Source organism: Cnephaeus nilssonii, assembly GCF_951640355.1.
Source record: "Cnephaeus nilssonii genome assembly, chromosome: 5".
Taxonomy (NCBI): domain Eukaryota; kingdom Metazoa; phylum Chordata; class Mammalia; order Chiroptera; family Vespertilionidae; genus Cnephaeus; species Cnephaeus nilssonii.
In genome coordinates this window covers 26,970,843-26,988,707 of record NC_137076.1, presented here as the reverse complement: position 1 = coordinate 26,988,707, position 17,865 = coordinate 26,970,843, and the positions used below count along the sequence as shown (strand labels likewise).

The 17,865-nt window shown below is 50.9% G+C and overlaps 1 protein-coding gene across 1 annotated transcript in view; it reads right to left on the bottom strand.

Moving 5' to 3' along the window:
- MUC16 (mucin 16, cell surface associated) overlaps positions 1-17,865 on the bottom strand; it is a 111,732-nt gene that overhangs the window by 91,539 nt on the left and 2,328 nt on the right. Inside the window, exons 2-3 of the mRNA XM_079770497.1 lie at positions 14,386-14,499; positions 12,254-12,358 (exon numbers count right to left, since the gene is read on the bottom strand). Of these exons, the coding sequence (XP_079626623.1) occupies positions 12,254-12,358; positions 14,386-14,499 (219 nt within the window). The remainder of the gene's footprint in view (positions 1-12,253; positions 12,359-14,385; positions 14,500-17,865) is intronic.

The following is a 17,865-nucleotide window of genomic DNA, read 5'->3' as shown; positions in this document are numbered from 1 at the left end:
GTTGAGGATGCCGACTCTGTCGCAGACCAAGTGGTTTCAGAAGAGCCAGGCACTGGTGCGGAAACTCTGGCTTCCCTCATGATGGAAGGGGTAACCACTGGAGAAGTCACTTCGGGAGGCCCTGACTCACCTGGCGCAGAGGAATGTGTCTCCTGTCCAAAACTGGTGGTCCCCACACTGGTCTCAGCTGTGTGTCCCGAGAGGTGAACTGCCTCTGTACCTGTGGAGGTGGCCCAGGAGTCCAGGCTCTGCGCTGTGCTCTCGCTCACATGTGGAGTGGATTGGGCTCCGGGATCCACGCTGGTGCCCAAGGCGTCAGTGGCCGGCAGCAGGTCAGAGGTCCAATCGGAGGTGACCAGAGGAGGAGGGGAGGAACCGATTTCAGGTCTTGTAGGAGAAGAAATCGGGGAAGGGGAGACTGTGCTAGGGGCCGATTCCAGGGAAGGAGAGCTGCTTGTCTCCACAAAGGGAGGAGTTGTCCTTGACACATCCTCGGGTTCCCTGCTCCCATGAGTTGTCACCTGTGAGTATGTGAAACCTTGAGTCGCAGCCCCGTGAGTGCCTGGGCTGGAAGCGGTGGTCAATGTGTCCAAGGGAGTTGTGCCCTGCAAAGTAGCCCCGGGCTGACCTGTTAGCGTGGAGATGGTTCCGTCTTCAGCTTCTGTCATGCCTGTGGATGTGGAGAGCCCGGGCATTCCTGTGGAGATGTCTGCTGTCCCGGTGGAGGGCGGCGGGCCAGAGGAGAATGTCTCGCTGGAGGACACGCCTTCTGTCTTGGCGACCTCAGTAACAGCGTCAGTGGGCACTTGGGAAGAGACGGGCACTTTCTCAGCGGCTGAGCTCATGGGTTGGGAGGGGCTGGTCTCGCCCAGGACGTGGCTCGTGGAGGAAGCCGACTCTGTCACAGTCCAAGTGGTTTCGGTAGAGCCAGGCACTGGTGCGGAAACTCTGGTTTCCCTCATGGTGGAAGAGGTAACCATTGGAGAAGTCACTTCGGGTGGCCCTAACTCACCTGGCGCAGAGGAATGTGTCTCTTGTCCAAAACTGGTGGTCCCCACACTGGTCTCAGCTGTGTGTCCGGAGAGGTGAACTGCCTCTGTACATGTGGACGGGGCCCAGGAGTCCAGGCTCTGCGCTGTGCTCTCCCTCACATGTGGAGTGGATTGGGCTCCGGGAATCACGCTTGTGCCCAAGGCGTCAGTGCCCGGCAGCAGGCTTGAGGTCCAAGCGGAGGTGACCAGAGGAGGAGGGGAGGAACCGCTCTCAGGTCTTGTAAGAGAAGAAACACTGGAAGGGGAGACTGTGCTAGGGGCCGATTCCAGGGAAGGAGAGCTGCTTGTCTCCACAAAGGGAGGACTTGTCCTTGACACAAACTGGGGTCCCCTGCTCCCGAGAGTCGTCACCTGTGAGTGTGTGAAACCTTGAGTTGCAGCACCGTGATTTCCTGGGCTGGAGGCGGTGGTCCATGTGTCCAAGGGAGTTGTACCCTGAGACGTAGCTCCAGGTTGACCTGTTGGCTTGGAGAGGGTCCCGTCTGCAGCTTCTGTCATGCCTGGGGTGGTGGAGAGCCCGGGCATTCCTGTGGAGATTTCTGGTGTCCCGGTGGAGGGAGGCGTGCCAGAGTAGAATGTTCCACTGGAAGACACGCCTTCTGTCCTGTCGACCTCAGTAACAGCGTCAGTGGGCACTTGGGAAGAGAAGAGCACCATCTCTGAGACTGAGCTCATGGGCTGAAAGTGGCTGGTCTCCCTCAGGACGGGACTCCTGGAGGATGCTGACTCTGTCGCAGTCGTAGTGGTTTCGGAAGAGCCAGGCACTGGTGCAGAAACTCTGGTTTCCTTCATGATGGAAGGGGTAACCACTGGAGAAGTCATTTCGGGTGGCCCCGACTCACCTGGCGCAGAGGAATGTGTCTCCTGTCCAAAACTGGTGGTCCCCACACTGGTCTCAGCTGTGTGTCCCGAGAGGTGAACTGCCTCTGTACCTGTGGACGGGGCCCAGGAGTCCAGGCTCTGCGCTGTGCTCTCGGTCAAATATGGAGTGGAATGGGCTCCGGGATCCACGCTGGTGCCCAAGGCGTCAGTGGCCGGCAGCAGGTCAGAGGTCCAAGCGGAGGTGACCAGAGGGGGAGCGGAGGAACCGATCTCAGGTCTTGTAGGAGAAGAAACACTGGAAGGGGAGACTGTGCTAGGGGCCGATTCCAGGGAAGGAGAGCTGCTTGTCTCCACAAAGGGAGGACTTGTCCTTGACACATCCTCGGGTCGCCTGCTCCCGAGAGTCGTCACCTGTGAGTGTGTAAAACCTTGAGTCGCAGCCCTGTGAGTACCTGGGCTGGAAGCGGTGGTCAATGTGTCCAAGGGAGTTGTGCCCTGCAAAGTAGCCCCGGGCTGACCTGTTAGCGTGGAGATGGTTCCGTCTTCAGCTTCTGTCATGCCTGCGGATGTGGAGAGCCCGGGCATTCCTGTGGAGATGTCTGGTGTCCCGGTGGAGTGCTGCGGGCCAGAGGAGAATGTCCCGCTGGAGGACACGCCTTCTGTCCTGGCGACCTCAGTAACAGCATCAGTGGGCACTTGGGAAGAGATGGGCACTGTCTCCGCGGATGAGCTCATGGGCTGAAATTGGCTGGTCTCCCCCAGGCCGTGGCTCGTTGAGGATGCCGACTCTGTCGCAGACCAAGTGGTTTCAGAAGAGCCAGGCACTGGTGCGGAAACTCTGGCTTCCCTCATGATGGAAGGGGTAACCACTGGAGAAGTCACTTCGGGAGGCCCTGACTCACCTGGCGCAGAGGAATGTGTCTCCTGTCCAAAACTGGTGGTCCCCACACTGGTCTCAGCTGTGTGTCCCGAGAGGTGAACTGCCTCTGTACCTGTGGAGGTGGCCCAGGAGTCCAGGCTCTGCGCTGTGCTCTCGCTCACATGTGGAGTGGATTGGGCTCCGGGATCCACGCTGGTGCCCAAGGCGTCAGTGGCCGGCAGCAGGTCAGAGGTCCAATCGGAGGTGACCAGAGGAGGAGGGGAGGAACCGATTTCAGGTCTTGTAGGAGAAGAAATCGGGGAAGGGGAGACTGTGCTAGGGGCCGATTCCAGGGAAGGAGAGCTGCTTGTCTCCACAAAGGGAGGAGTTGTCCTTGACACATCCTCGGGTTCCCTGCTCCCATGAGTTGTCACCTGTGAGTATGTGAAACCTTGAGTCGCAGCCCCGTGAGTGACTGGGCTGGAAGCGGTGGTCAATGTGTCCAAGGGAGTTGTGCCCTGCAAAGTAGCCCCGGGCTGACCTGTTAGCGTGGAGATGGTTCCGTCTTCAGCTTCTGTCATGCCTGTGGATGTGGAGAGCCCGGGCATTCCTGTGGAGATGTCTGCTGTCCCGGTGGAGGGCGGCGGGCCAGAGGAGAATGTCTCGCTGGAGGACACGCCTTCTGTCTTGGCGACCTCAGTAACAGCGTCAGTGGGCACGTGGGAAGAGACGGGCACTTTCTCAGTGGCTGAGCTCATGGGTTGGGAGGGGCTGGTCTCGCCCAGGATGTGGCTCGTGGAGGAAGCCGACTCTGTCACAGTCCAAGTGGTTTCGGTAGAGCCAGGCACTGGTGCGGAAACTCTGGTTTCCCTCATGGTGGAAGAGGTAACCATTGGAGAAGTCACTTCGGGTGGCCCTAACTCACCTGGCGCAGAGGAATGTGTCTCTTGTCCAAAACTGGTGGTCCCCACACTGGTCTCAGCTGTGTGTCCGGAGAGGTGAACTGCCTCTGTACCTGTGGACGGGGCCCAGGAGTCCAGGCTCTGCGCTGTGCTCTCCCTCACATGTGGAGTGGATTGGGCTCCGGGAATCACGCTTGTGCCCAAGGCGTCAGTGCCCGGCAGCAGGCTTGAGGTCCAAGCGGAGGTGACCAGAGGAGGAGGGGAGGAACCGCTCTCAGGTCTTGTAGGAGAAGAAACACTGGAAGGGGAGACTGTGCTAGGGGCCGATTCCAGGGAAGGAGAGCTGCTTGTCTCCACAAAGGGAGGACTTGTCCTTGACACATCCTCGGGCCCCCTGTTCCCGAGAGTCGTCACCTGTGAGTGCGTGAAATTTTGAGTCGCAGCGCTGTGAGTGCCTGGGCTGGAAGCGGTCGTCAAAGTGCCCAAGGGAGTGGTGCCCTCCGAAGTAGCCCTACGCTGACCAGTTGGCATGGAGAGGGTCCCATCTGCAGCTTCTGTCATGCTTGGGTAGGTGGAGAGCCAGGGCATTCCTGTGGAGATGTCTGCTGTCCCGGTGGAGGGCGGCGGGCCAGAGGAGAATGTCCTGCTGGAGGACATGCCTTCTATCTTGGCGACCTCAGTAACAGCGTCAGTGGGCACTTGGGAAGAGACAGGCACTGTCTCCGCGGTTGAGCTCATGGGCGGGGAATGGCTGGTCTCCCTCAGGCCGGGGCTCGTGGAGGATACTGACTCTGTCGCAGACCAAGTGGTTTCGGAAGAGCCAGGCACTGGTGCGGAAACTCTGGTTTCCCTCATGATGGAAGGGGTAACCACTGGAGAAGTCACTTTGGGTGGCCCTGACTCACCTGGCACAGAGGAATGTGTCTTTTGTCCAAAACTGGTGGTCCCCACACTGCTCTCAGCTGTGTGTCCCGAGAGGTGAACTGCCTCTGTACCTGTGGACGGGGCCCAGGAGTCCAGGCTCTGCGCTGTGCTCTCGGTCAAATATGGAGTGGAATGGGCTCCGGGATCCACACTGGTGCCCAAGGCGTAAGTGCCCGGCAGCAGGCTTGAGGTCCAAGCGGAGGTGACCAGAGGAGGAGGGGAGGAACCGCTCTCAGGTCTTGTAAGAGAAGAAACACTGGAAGGGGAGACTGTGCTAGGGGCCGATTCCAGGGAAGGAGAGCTGCTTGTCTCCACAAAGGGAGGACTTGTCCTTGACACATCCTTGGGTCGCCTGCTCCCGAGAGTCGTCACCTGTGAGTGTGTAAAACCTTGAGTCGCAGCCCTGTGAGTGCCTGAGCTGGAAGCGGTGGTCAATGTGTCCAAGGGAGTTGTGCCCTGCAAAGTAGCCCCGGGCTGACCTGTTAGCGTGGAGATGGTTCCGTCTTCAGCTTCTGTCATGCCTGGGGTGGTGGAGAGCCCGGGCATTCCTGTGGAGATTTCTGGTGTCCCAGTGGAGGGAGGCATGCCAGAGTAAAATGTTCCACTGGAAGACATGCCTTCTGTCCTGTCGACCCCAGTAACAGCGTCAGTGGGCACTTGGGAAGAGAAGAGCACCATCTCTGAGACTGAGCTCCTGGGCTGAAAGTGGCTGGTCTCCCTCAGGACGGGGCTCCTGGAGGATGCTGACTCTGTCGCAGTCGTAGTGGTTTCGGAAGAGCCAGGTACTGGTGCAGAAACTCTGGTTTCCTTCATGATGGAAGGGGTAACCACTGGAGAAGTCATTTCGGGTGGCCCCGACTCACCTGGCGCAGAGGAATGTGTCTCCTGTCCAAAACTGGTGGTCCCCACACTGGTCTCAGCTGTGTGTCCTGAGAGGTGAACTGCCTCTGTACCTGTGGAGGGGGCCCAGGAGTCCAGGCTCTGCGCTGTGCTCTCGCTCACATGTGGAGTGGATTGGGCTCCGGGATCCACGCTTGTGCCCAAGGCCTCAGTGGCCGGCAGCAGGCCAGAGGTCCAAGCGTAGGTGACCAGAGGAGGAGGGGAGGAACCGCTCTCAGGTCTTGTAGGAGAAGAAATTGGGGAAGGGGAGACTGTGCTAGGGGCCGATTCCAGGGAAGGAGAGCTGCTTGTCTCCACAAAGGGAGGACTTGTCCTTGACACATACTCGGGTCCCCTGCTCCTGAGAGTCGTCACTTGTGAGTGTTTGAAACCTTGAGTTGCAGCCCCGTGAGTCCCTGGGCTTGAGGCGGTGTTCCATGTGTCCAAGAGAGTGGTACCCTGTGACGTAGCCCCAGGTTGACCTGTTGGCGTGGTGAGGGTCTCTTCTGCAGCTTCTGTCATGCCTGGGGAGGTGGAGAGCCAGGGCATTCCTGTGGAGATGTCTGCTGTCCCGGTGGAGGGCGGCGGGCCAGAGGAGAATGTCCCACTGGAGGACATGCCTTCTGTCTTGGCGACCTCAGTAACAGCGTCAGTGGGCACTTGGGAAGAGATGGGCCCTGTCTCCCCGGCTGAGCTCATGGGCGGGGACTGGCTGGTCTCCCTCAGGCCGGGGCTCGTGGAGGACGCTGACTCTGTCGCAGACCAAGTGGTTTCGGAAGAGCCAGGCACTGGTGCGGTAACTCTGGTTTCCCTCATGATGGAAGGGGTAACCACTGGAGATGTCATTTCGGGTGGCCCCGACTCACCTGGCACAGAGGAATGTGTCTCCTGTCCAAAACTGGTGGTCCCCACACTGGTCTCAGCTGTGTGTCCTGAGAGGTGAACTGCCTCTGTACCTGTGGACGGGGCCCAGGAGTCCAGGCTCTGCGCTGTGCTCTCGGTCAAATATGGAGTGGAATGGGCTCCGGGATCCACGCTGGTGCCCAAGGCATCAGTGGCCGGCAGCAGGTCAGAGGTCCAAGCGGAGGTGACCAGAGGAGGAGCGGAGGAACCGATCTCAGGTCTTGTAGGAGAAGAAACACTGGAAGGGGAGACTGTGCTAGGGGTCGATTTCAGGGAAGGAGAGGTGCTTGTCTCCACAAAGGGAGGAGTTGTCCTTGACACATCCTCGGGTTCCCTGCTCCCATGAGTTGTCACCTGTGAGTGTGTGATACCTTGAGTCGCAGCCCCGTGAGTGCCTGGGCTGGAAGCCGTGGTCAATGTGTCCAAGGGAGTTGTGCCCTGCGAAGTAGCCCTGGGCTGACCTGTTGGCGTGGTGAACGTTCCTTCTGCCGCTTCTGTCATGCCTGAGGAGGTGGAGAGCCCGGGCATTCCTGTGGAGATGTCTGGTGTCCTGCTGGAGGGAGGCGGGCCAGAGTAGAATATCCCACTGGAGGGCAAGACTTCTTTCCTGGCAACCTCAGTAACAGCGTCAGTGGGCATTTGGGAAGAGACGGGCCCTGTCTCCGCGGCTGAGCTCATGGGCGGGGACTGGCTGGTCTCCCTCAGGCCGGGGCTCGTGGAGGACGCTGACTCTGTCGCAGACCAAGTGGTTACAGAAGAGCCAGGCACTGGTGCGGAAACTCTGGTTTCCCTCATGATGGAAGGGGTAACCACCGGAGTAGTCACTTCAGGAGGCCCTGACTCACCTGGCGCAGAGGAATGTGTCTCTTGTCCAAAACTGGTGGTCCCCACACTGGTCTCAGCTGTGTGTCCCGAGAGGTGAACTGCCTCTGTACCTGTGGACGGGGCCCAGGAGTCCAGGCTCTGCGCTGTGCTCTCGGTCAAATATGGAGTGGAATGGGCTCCGGGATCCACGCTGGTGCCCAAGGCGTCAGTGCCCGGCAGCAGGTCAGAGGTCCAAGCGGAGGTGACCAGAGCAGGAGGGGAGGAACCGCTCTCAGGTCTTGTTGGAGAAGAAACACTGGAAGGGGAGACTGTGCTAGGGGCCGATTCCAGGGAAGGAGAGCTGCTTGTCTCCACAAAGGGAGGACTTGTCCTTGACACATCCTCGGGTCGCCTGCTCCCAAGAGTCGTCACCTGTGAGTGTGTGATACCTTGAGTCGCAGCCCTGTGAGTGCCTGGGCTGGAAGCGGTGGTCAATGTTTCCAAGGGAGTTGTGCCCTGCGAAGTAGCCCCGGGCTGACCTGTTGGCGTGGTGAACGTTCCTTCTGCCGCTTCTGTCATGCCTGAGGAGGTGGAGAGCCCGGGCATTCCTGTGGAGATGTCTGGTGTCCTGCTGGAGGGAGGCGGGCCAGAGTAGAATATCCCACTGGAGGGCAAGACTTCTTTCCTGGAAACCTCAGTAACAGCGTCAGTGGACACTTGGGAAGACATTAGCATTGTCTCCACGGCTGAGTTCATGGGCTGGGAGGGGCTGGTCTCCCTCAGACCTGGCCTCGTGGAGGATGCTGACTCTGTTGCAGACCAAGTGGTTTGGGAAGAGCTAGGCACTGGTGCGGTAACTCTGGTTTCCCTCATGATGAGTTTGTTCTCGTCTGTGTTTGTCAATCTTTTCTTCATGCCTATGAGGGGTGTTGATGATTTTTCCATAGAAAATATGGTGAGTGATTTAGTCCCTGAATAAGTTATTTTTTTAGTGGTAGTTTTACTTTCTGTTTCTAATGTGGAAGGGAGATTAGAGATCTTTTTTGTGTCTGAGGTTCTTGTGGTTTGAGTTTCGTCTTTAGTGAATATTTGGTCCAATTTTGTGGCTTCTGTGCTTAACTCTTTTGTAATAGTAATAACACTTGTAGAAGGTATTATGTTTGCCTCTGTGGTTGAGTTTCTGACCATGTAATTGTTGGGCCCTCTTAATGTAGTTGTTAGGGAATAATCACGCTGTGTTCTATTTTTGGAATATGGCCAGGTGGTTGTTGATCTGGATAGATTGGTTTTCTCAATGATAGGGGCAGTATCCATTAGATATATATCTCGGGGTGCTCCTGATTCTGGTGGGATTGTGAAATGGGGATTATATTCTGGACTTGTGATCCATACTCTTGTCTGTACTGTGTGTGTAGAAGGGTGAACTATTTCTATGTCTGCGGTGGGCTGCGAATGTGGTATTTTCCCAGATGTCCTATTTGTCCTACTTGGAGATGAATTTGTCCCAGATCCCAAGCTCATGGTCAATAGAACTGTAGACCTTGATAAGCCTGCAGAGTCAATCTCCTTGAAAGTTCTTCCTGAGTCAGAAGAGACATTTATAATCTTAGTGTTAATATATGTGCTTGAAGTTGAGCTTTCTTTTTCCATCCAGGAATCAGATGTTTCTGTTCCCTCGCTTGTAGGAGTCCTTAGCCTTTTCCTCTGGTAAGCTGGGTCTGGAGTTCTCGCTGTGTAAAAAATCTCATCAAGAGTTTTTTCTTCTGGTCTGGACACATCTTCTGCCTCTGCAAAAGTTGTGGCAGGAAGCTGGAAAGAACTCTTCTCTGATTTTTTGCTGGCAAGATATGGCTTCCCTGATAAAATTACTCTAGAGCTACTTACCAGTGTAGTAGGTGTGACCCTGTTTACAGTGTGCCCTACAGGGGATGGCAGTTGTGAGGTAGTTGGGCTGATTATGCTCTCCAAAGGGATATCTGGAGGCGTTGTAGCCATTTCTGGGCTTCTTGTGGGCATTCCTGTGATTAGAAAGTGAGTTGGTAGAAGACAGGCAAATGGTAATGAAGAGGAGTCCTTCTGGTTGACAGTATCATTCATTTCTTCCAGGTATTTCAATTCAAATTATTTCCTTCTTCCCCCAAAAGAAAATGTTAACCCTTCCATACCACACTAACCATCCTTCTGCTTAAAAAACCTATGTGTGGGAGAGGAACCAAGATAGCGGCATAGGTAAACATCTGAACTTGCTGTCTTGCACAACCACATCAAAACTACAACTAAAAGAAAAAATGGATATCATCCAGAACCATGGGAAGGTTGGATGAATGGAAGTTCTACAACAAGAAGGAAAGAGAAAAGCCCATCTAGACTGGCAGGAGGTGCAGAGGTGCGGAAGAAAAGGTACCAAGGCATGCGCAGAAACAGGCTGGCAACTGGGTACACTGTGGTCTTTTTCAATCGGAAAGGAGATACATACTCCTGACTGCTCTGAATTCCAGTACCGGGGCGAGACTCTGGGGACCCAGACTCATATGGGGAGAAACTGGACTGTCTGGCATCGGGCCAGAACATGACGGTGGCTTTCTCTCAGAGGTGGTCGCAGCGTTCATTGTTCCTGAATGGGGCCGTGGGATACAAAGAACCAGGGATCTATCCAGGGCAGGGCCAATGGGCAACCATTGCTGTTTGCACCACCCTGTGATTCCCTGAGATCATGCCCCACCCAATTTACAACCCCACCCAAGCTGTGAGCAGAGGCGTTTGCATATGAATGGCCTGGACTTTTGCAACCTAACCTAATAAACTGCAGCTGGGTCAAAGAACCCCAGAGCTTCCAAAAGAAGGCCTAAGGCTCCTCAGCAGCCTGCACTGCTTCACAGCTGTGCCTCATCTGGGCACCTTCAAACCCCAAACAAAGAGGAGGAATCTGCAGATCTCTCTGTAGCTCCTGCTGGGTGGCCTCAGGCAGTGGTTGACTTTGCACCTCCTTTGAGATTCAAGAGCCAGTGTACCCAGTGGTCAAAGTGAGACCACACCAGATTACAATTCTTCAGATCCATAAGAGACACACTCAGGGGGCAGACTCAGTGAGCACCAAAGCCCCACTGAAGCAAGTCCTGCCCCATAAGGGTGTTTCCAGCACAGGAGTTCTCCCATTGTACACACAACTGGTCCTCACAGCCAATTGGTCTGGAGGTCAATTCCGCCCAGTGATACCAATAGCAATCAAAGCTTAACTACAACAAGACTGTGCAAACAGCCCACAAAGGGGTGCACCAAGAGCATCCACCTCAGGTGACTGGGGAGGCTGAGCCACTGGGCCCTATAAGACACCTAGCACACAAAGCCACTCTATCAACACAGGGAGCAGCCAAAATGCAGAGACAAAGAAACAGATCACAAATGAAAGAAATGGAGGAAAGCAAACTATTGGATATAGAGTTCAAAACCACAGTTATAAGGTTACTCAAGAATCTTCTAGAACCCTCCGAGAAATTTAGTGAGACCCTCAAAGATATGAAAAAGGACCAATTAGAAATTAAGCATACACTGACTGAAATAAAGAATAATATACAGATATCCAACAGCAGACTAGAGAATTCCAAGAATCAAGTCAAAGATTTGAAATATGAAGAAGCAAAAAACACCCAACCAGAAAGGAAAAAAGAAAAAAAGAATCCAAAAATATGAAGATAGTGTAAGGAGCCTCTGGGACAACTTTAAGCGTACCAACATCCGAATTATGGGGGTGCCAGAAGAAGAGAGAGAGCAAGATACTGAAAACCTATTTGAAGAAATAATGACAGAAAACTTCCCCTACCTGGTGAAAGAAATAGACTTACAAGTCCAGGAAGCCCAGAGAACCCCAAACTAGAGGAATCCAAAGAGGACCACACCAAGACACATCATAATTAAAATGCCAAGGGCAAAAGACAAAGAGAGAATATTAAAAGCAGCAAGAGAAAAACAGTTAGTTACCTACAAGGGAGTACCCATACAACTGTCAGCTGATTTCTCAACAGAAACTATGCAGGCCAGAAGGGAGTGGCAAGAAATATTCAAAGTGATGAATAGCAAGAACCTACAACCAAGATTACTCTACCCAGCAAAGCTATCATTCAGAATTGAAGGTCAGATAAAGAGCTTCACAGATAAGAAAAAGCTAAAGGAGTTCATCACCGCCAAACCAGTATTATATGAAATACTGAAGGGTATTCTTTAAGAAGAGGAAGAAGAAGAAAAAGGTAAAGATAAAAATTATGAACAAAGTGACAACAAATACATATCTATCAACAAGTGAATCTAAAAATCAAGTGAATAAAAAGTATGATCAACAGAATAAACTGTTGAATAGAATCAGGGGCATAGAAAGGGAGTGGACTGACAATTCTCGGGAGGGAGGGTGTGTGGGAAGAGACTGGATAAAAATCGAACACCTATGGATGAGGACAATGGGGGACGTAAGAGCATGGGGTGGGGTGGGAACTGGGTGGAGGGGAGCTATGGGGAGAAAAAAGAGGAACAATTGTAATAATCTGAACAATAAATACTTATTTAAAACACACACACACACACAAAAAACACCCACCTATGTGTGATTTTCAGACCCAACCATGGGATATTACCTCAAGGAAATTCACTTCAAAGAGGACATGTGGCCCTAGCTGGTGTGGCTCAGTTGGTTGGAGCATCGTCCTGTGCACTAAAAGGCTGTGGGCTCGCTTTTTGGTCAGGGCATATACCTGGGTTGTGGGTTTGATCCCTAATTGGGGTGTGTATGGAAACCAATTAATTGATGTTTCTCTCTCTATGTTTCCCACATCCTTTCTCTCTCTCTCTAAAAAAAAAAAAGTCAATAAAAACATAACCTCAGGTTAGGATTTTTAAAAAAAGGATATTTGTCCTCCCCCCAGTAGATTTGGCAAACAGCCAATATATTGCAGTCATTCAAGGGAGATGTAGTCAAGAGCTTGGAACCTTCTTTTTTTTATTTTTTCTCTTTCGCACACCTTCCACTTTATTTTATTTTTTTAAATTGAATTTATTGGTGTGACATTGGTTGATAAAATTATACAGGTTTCAGGTATAAATTGTACAATACATCATACCTGCAGAATAATCTGCTGTCCTAGTTGTTGAAGGGTCACTTTTCAGCCATGAGGAACTTCCATACATGGGGATGTTAGTAGCGGACTCCCCAGTCCCAGCAGTGCCTGTAGGAGACACACGGTTAGGATGGATTTGATACATTTAGAAGGAAGGCATGTGGGAAATATCAATACATGAACAGTTAGGAAACAAAGCGATTTGTTTACAAGGAAGTGTTATTCAAGGGCTAGAGACAGGAGGATACATGTTTTAGGTGATTGGAACTCTAATTTTGCTCAGGATTGTGCTGTAAACAGATTAAAGAATTAACAGGAAGTAACTGATCCTTTCATCTCTTTAGTCCCAGCATCAACAGAAGTCACATCATGTTTGGAGGTCATGGGCATTCAAAGTGTTGGTCTATTCCAGTGGTCAGCAAACTCATTAGTCAACAGAGCCAAATATCAATAGTACAACGATTGAAATTTCTTTTGAGAGCCAAATTTTTTAAACTTAAACTATATAGGTAGGTACATTGTTATTAACTTAATTAGGGTACTCCTAAGCTGGCCTTTGCTAAAAACTCAAGGGGCCTCGCGAGCTGCAGTTTGCCGACCACTGGTCTATTCCATGGAGAAAGGGCTAGTCAAAGATGTGCATGAGTAAGTCAGATAGCTGCCCAAGTGGCTACATATCAGATATTTTAATAGGACATGAAAAAACTGTCAGATCATGATGGTAAGCTATCCATTTGATAAATAAGACAACTGAGGTGATGTCATCAGTCTCCTCGGGGAGAAGAGACAAGACACAGAAGCCACACACTTCTATTTTCACCTCTTACTGAGAAGGTTCTTTGGTCAGGGATACCTAGGAAAGCTTAGGGTGCCCTATTCATGACTGTTGATTCTCATTTGGGTGAGAATAGGTGACTCTGAGAGGTGTCACTGGCATGTTTCAGAAACCAGAAACCAGTGTGAGTGCTCCCAGAAGCCCTGACAGATGGACAGCCAGAAGGGAGAACACTGGAACCTATATCCCCATGGAAATGCAGCCTCAATGCCAAGAACTCCAGCACAGAGGATGGCAGGGACTGAGGACTCTACCTGCAAAAAGGGTGCACTGGCAAAAGCAAGGACGGGATGTTGAATAGCATTCCTGGCTTCTACCCAGCAGAGGTCAGTAGCCCCATCCTCTCAGAAATGACAACCAAAAATATCCACAGACATTGGCGAATATCCCAGAGGGCAAAAATCACACCCAGTTGAGAACCGCTGTTCAGGAGGCATCATCTAATTTAATTTAGATTTTACAAATACTCCACCACACACTTACTCCCACAATATAGATACAAAACTGAAGGCCTGAGAGGTTACCATAGTTGTCCAGCATATGGCAGACGTGGGATGTGAGCACAGGCTGTCTGGCACAGATGTCTGTGCTGCTCACTGTTGAGCTGTACTGTGCTACTTATGAAGTCTCTGTTGTCCAAATATAGGGAACAAACTAGACTCCTGGGATAGTGAAGGCCATCACTCAGGAGCAAGAAGTGGAGGGCATGAAGAACCCAAATAGGGCTCAGGCCTCCAACTCCCTCTTTTCACCTAACAAGGCAGATCTGGGCAGCTGTGTCCCAACAACAGGAAACTTGCCTGTGTATGTGACTAAGCTGATGGCTGGTTCTGGGGTTGAGGCCCATAGACACAATGTGCAGATGTGGAGAAAGAAGGTGGGTGGAAGTCAGAAGGGACAAAGGCCATCTGTCTCTGTCCTGCCTGCTATAAGGAAGCCAATATCCATAAGGCAAAGGAGACAGAGATCTCAGGTCCAATTCACTCCCTGGAGACCCATTATCTCCCCATCCTAAAATCAAGCCAATTGCAATCTCCGCAGGACTGGAAACAAAATACACAGTGGGAGGAATCTGGAAAAAAGTGGACTTAGCTGGATTTGAATCCCAGCTCTGTCACTTACTTGCTGTGTGACCTGAGGCAGGTCACTTAACCTCTCTGAGCCTTGTCTCCTCATGTGTCCAATGAGGATAACAACATAGAGTTATTGTGAAGATGCATATGAAGCAGTTAATACCATGCCGGGCAGGAGGGTAGGACTTATTAAATGCAGGTTGTTTATGGCCTTTATTATTACCTACCCACAGAGATGGTGAGTGATTCTGGAAATGAAGAATCGTGTACTGACTGTCTTGTGGCTCCAGAAGTCACTTGGTCTGAGGTTTGGGCTAAGACCACTGCATTCCATGGCACGCCTGTGGAGGAAGGACCAGGTTGGTTATCTCAGCAAGCAGCAGCAGGAAGAAAAATCTTTTCTTCTGGACTTCCTCTTCTTTCCACAGAAATTTCTACATAAAGACTCATTCATCGACTATTTCAATCATTCATTATACATTCTAGACTCCCCATCCCACATTCATTATCTCTCATGGGCCAGCCCTATTGTAAGTTGTGGGGACAGAATGGTGAATTAGACCTGAAGTTAATTCATTATCAATGGCCTTACCAGCAAATCCTCTCTCCCAGCTTCAGGAAAAACAACTTGCTGGTTTCATGGCTGCTCTGGATGTCTGTCCCCCAAGGTTAGACTTCCTCACCTCTACCTCCCTGCCAATTAGCCCAAAGTGACTGCATGTCAGCCTTGCACCCCATGCCCAGGAGTACTTTTCTTGCCCCATATCCCACACTCCTCTTGACTGAGCCCTCCATTCTTAGAGCTGGAGGTCCAGTGGGCAATTGGCATTCAGATTATGACTTTGGTTCCTAAGAGCTGGTAGCAGTATAACATAGCAGTTAAGAGCAGTGACTTAAAATTCAAACGTGTTCAAGGTTCAAATCACACTTTCCCACTTGCTGTTTTGTGGCCTCAGGAAGTCGCTTGATTTTCAGTTTCAGGTTTCTTATGTGGTGATAATAAAAGACCTAAATAGTTTTAACATATAAATATATAGTATATAACAAAAAGGGAGTTAATAAAAGTATCTAAATATCTTTAAAATATAATATTATATGCAATATAACAAAAGTGGAAAAAAAATAAAAGTATCATTGATACACAGAACAGATTGGTGGCTGCCAGATGTGAGGGTGGTTGGGAGCTTGACTGAAAAAGGTGAAGGTAATAAGGTGTACAAATTGTATGTTTACAAAATAGTCATGGTGATGTAAAGTACAGCATAGGGAATATAGTCAATAACATTGCGATAACTCTGTATGCTGCCAGGTGGATGCAAGACTTATCAGTGAGATCACTTCATATAGATATGGCTAACCACAGTGCTGTATACCTAAAATTAATATTGAATGTCAACTGTAATTAAAAAATAATTAACAAAAAATAAAAGCATCTAACAGCCTTTTTAAGGGAATTAAAAAAGCAATGCACTTCAAACTCTTCATCCTTAGTGAGTGATAGATGACCACCACTATTTTTATTATGAATTCAGTTCTTCGGTCTCTACTGTTTTGGGGTGGGAGTGGGGAGAGGTACTTTTGCTGTCTTGAAAGCCACTCAACTCTCTCCCCACCCCATGTGGCCTCATTTTGGGGCCAATAGCAGTCTGAAGGGTAGGTATGTGACAGGATGAGTCATGCTTCTGACACATAGTTGTGGAGAGGGTAGAGACTCAAAAAATAGGGTGGACATTGTCCAGAAGGAAACGGAGGAAATCCAAGACAGAGATGAACAGAATAAACTGGTGAATATAATAGACAGAGATGCTGAACCCATAGTGGAAATATGAACAAAACTTTCTCTGGCTAACGAGGAAGTGCCTGTGGCCATGGGTTCCTCCAGAGGGCTCACTGTGGATGGAGAGGGTTGCAGGAGAGGGGGCAAAGCTAGATGCTTCTCTAGGAGCTCAGAAGAGCTGGGGGTTGGGTTTGTCCCAGAGCTCTCAGAGGAGGCTCCTGCTATCAGGGAAGATGTCCACCCGTCTTCATGCCAATGCTGGCAGCATGAGAAGTTTGGGTTTTTGCTTTGGATGGTGCAGATGAGCTAGCATGCCCTATGGCTCTCAGGGCTTCTGTCATGACTTTGTAGAAGAAGGAGGCAGACCATAATTCTCACCCAGTGAGATTCTGCCTCCTTCATTCATGCGGCAATATTTACTGCATACCTACTATGTTCCAGGTATGAAGAGAGGCCTCAGAAGTGACAGGAATGGAATAACTACAGGACAGGGACCAGGATAGAGGGTGACCAACTTGTCTTGGTGTGGACTTTCTCAATTTTAGTACTTGAAGTTTCATGCAGGAACTTCCTCAGTCTCCAGCAAACCAGGACAGTTGGTTGGTGACCATCCTGTGCTATGCTCTCCTGACCTGGCATCTGCCTCTTACAGCTCAGTGTCTATGGTGAATTAAGGTCCCTATGAACAGCTCTGAGCTTGGAGCAGAGCGCAGGGAGATGAGGAAGCAGGCTGGTACCCCCACTCAGAAGCCAGACCTAGTCAGTGGCAGCAGGATGCAAATTATTGTGTTTGGAGCCAGACAACCTGGGTTTGAAGCCCAACTCTACCCTGGCCACATAGGGAACTTTCCTCTTTGAGCTTCTGTCCTCTCACCTGTGAAATGGGGACAATCGTCTGGACCACTGAGTCGACCATCAGGAGTGGGTGGGTCCCTATATGAGCCATTATGTCTGGCTGTGGGTCTACTGTACAGCACTGGCAGTATCAAGTGACCAGAGGAACAGCTAGACATGAAGAAGCCCAGGCTGCTCCATGCCCCCAGGACACATCATTTTCCTTTTGAGGAGACCACCCAGTCACTGGGAGAAAAGGTGATTCTGTTTCTTAAGGCTCAGGGGAAATAGGAACAAAACTTTCCTCTTTTCCAGGAGATGAGTCACAAGTGGTGGAAGATGAACTGAAATTCTGGCCAGAGCAAGTTAGACTCAGAGGCCCACTTCCCCACTCCAAAAATCCTCCACACACACATGACTCCCATCAATGCCCCCTTCCTTGATAATCTCCCTTTCTGTCCCTCAGATTTCTCTGGCCAGGCCTGGGCTGGGGCAATAGCCACTGTTCAGGGACCCAGCAAGACACCCAGCAAAGCAAAATGAGATCTTTATATGCACTACATTGTCAGAGCCCTGGGGGAACCCTGCTGGGCTGGGTGGTGGTTCCCACAATCCAGGGAACTGCCAGAAGAGGAGAAATCTTCATTAACACGCAGTCTCTTCCCAGGCATGAGGTAAAGATTGGGAATCAGGAATCATCCAAAAACTTGGATTTAGATCCTTGTTGTGTGACTGTAACAAAAAGCTTAACCTCTCTGAGCCTGTTTCCTCTTCCATAAAAAAAGTCAATAGTGCCTGGATCTTAACCGTGCAGCCTCAATCAAGCTAATTCAGGTAAAACTCTAGCACAGGGGTCCTCAAACTTTTTAAACAGGGGGCCAGTTCGCTGTCCCTCAGACCGTTGGAGGGCCGGACTATAGTTTAAAAAAAACTATGAACAAATCCCTATGCACACTGCACATATCTTATTTTGAAGTAAAAAAACAAAACGGCAAAAACACCCGTATGTGGCCCGCGGGCCATAGTTTGAGGATGCCTGCTAGCAAGTAGTAGGTGCACAATACAAAATAATGGTTACTGAGGTCTTTGGAATGTC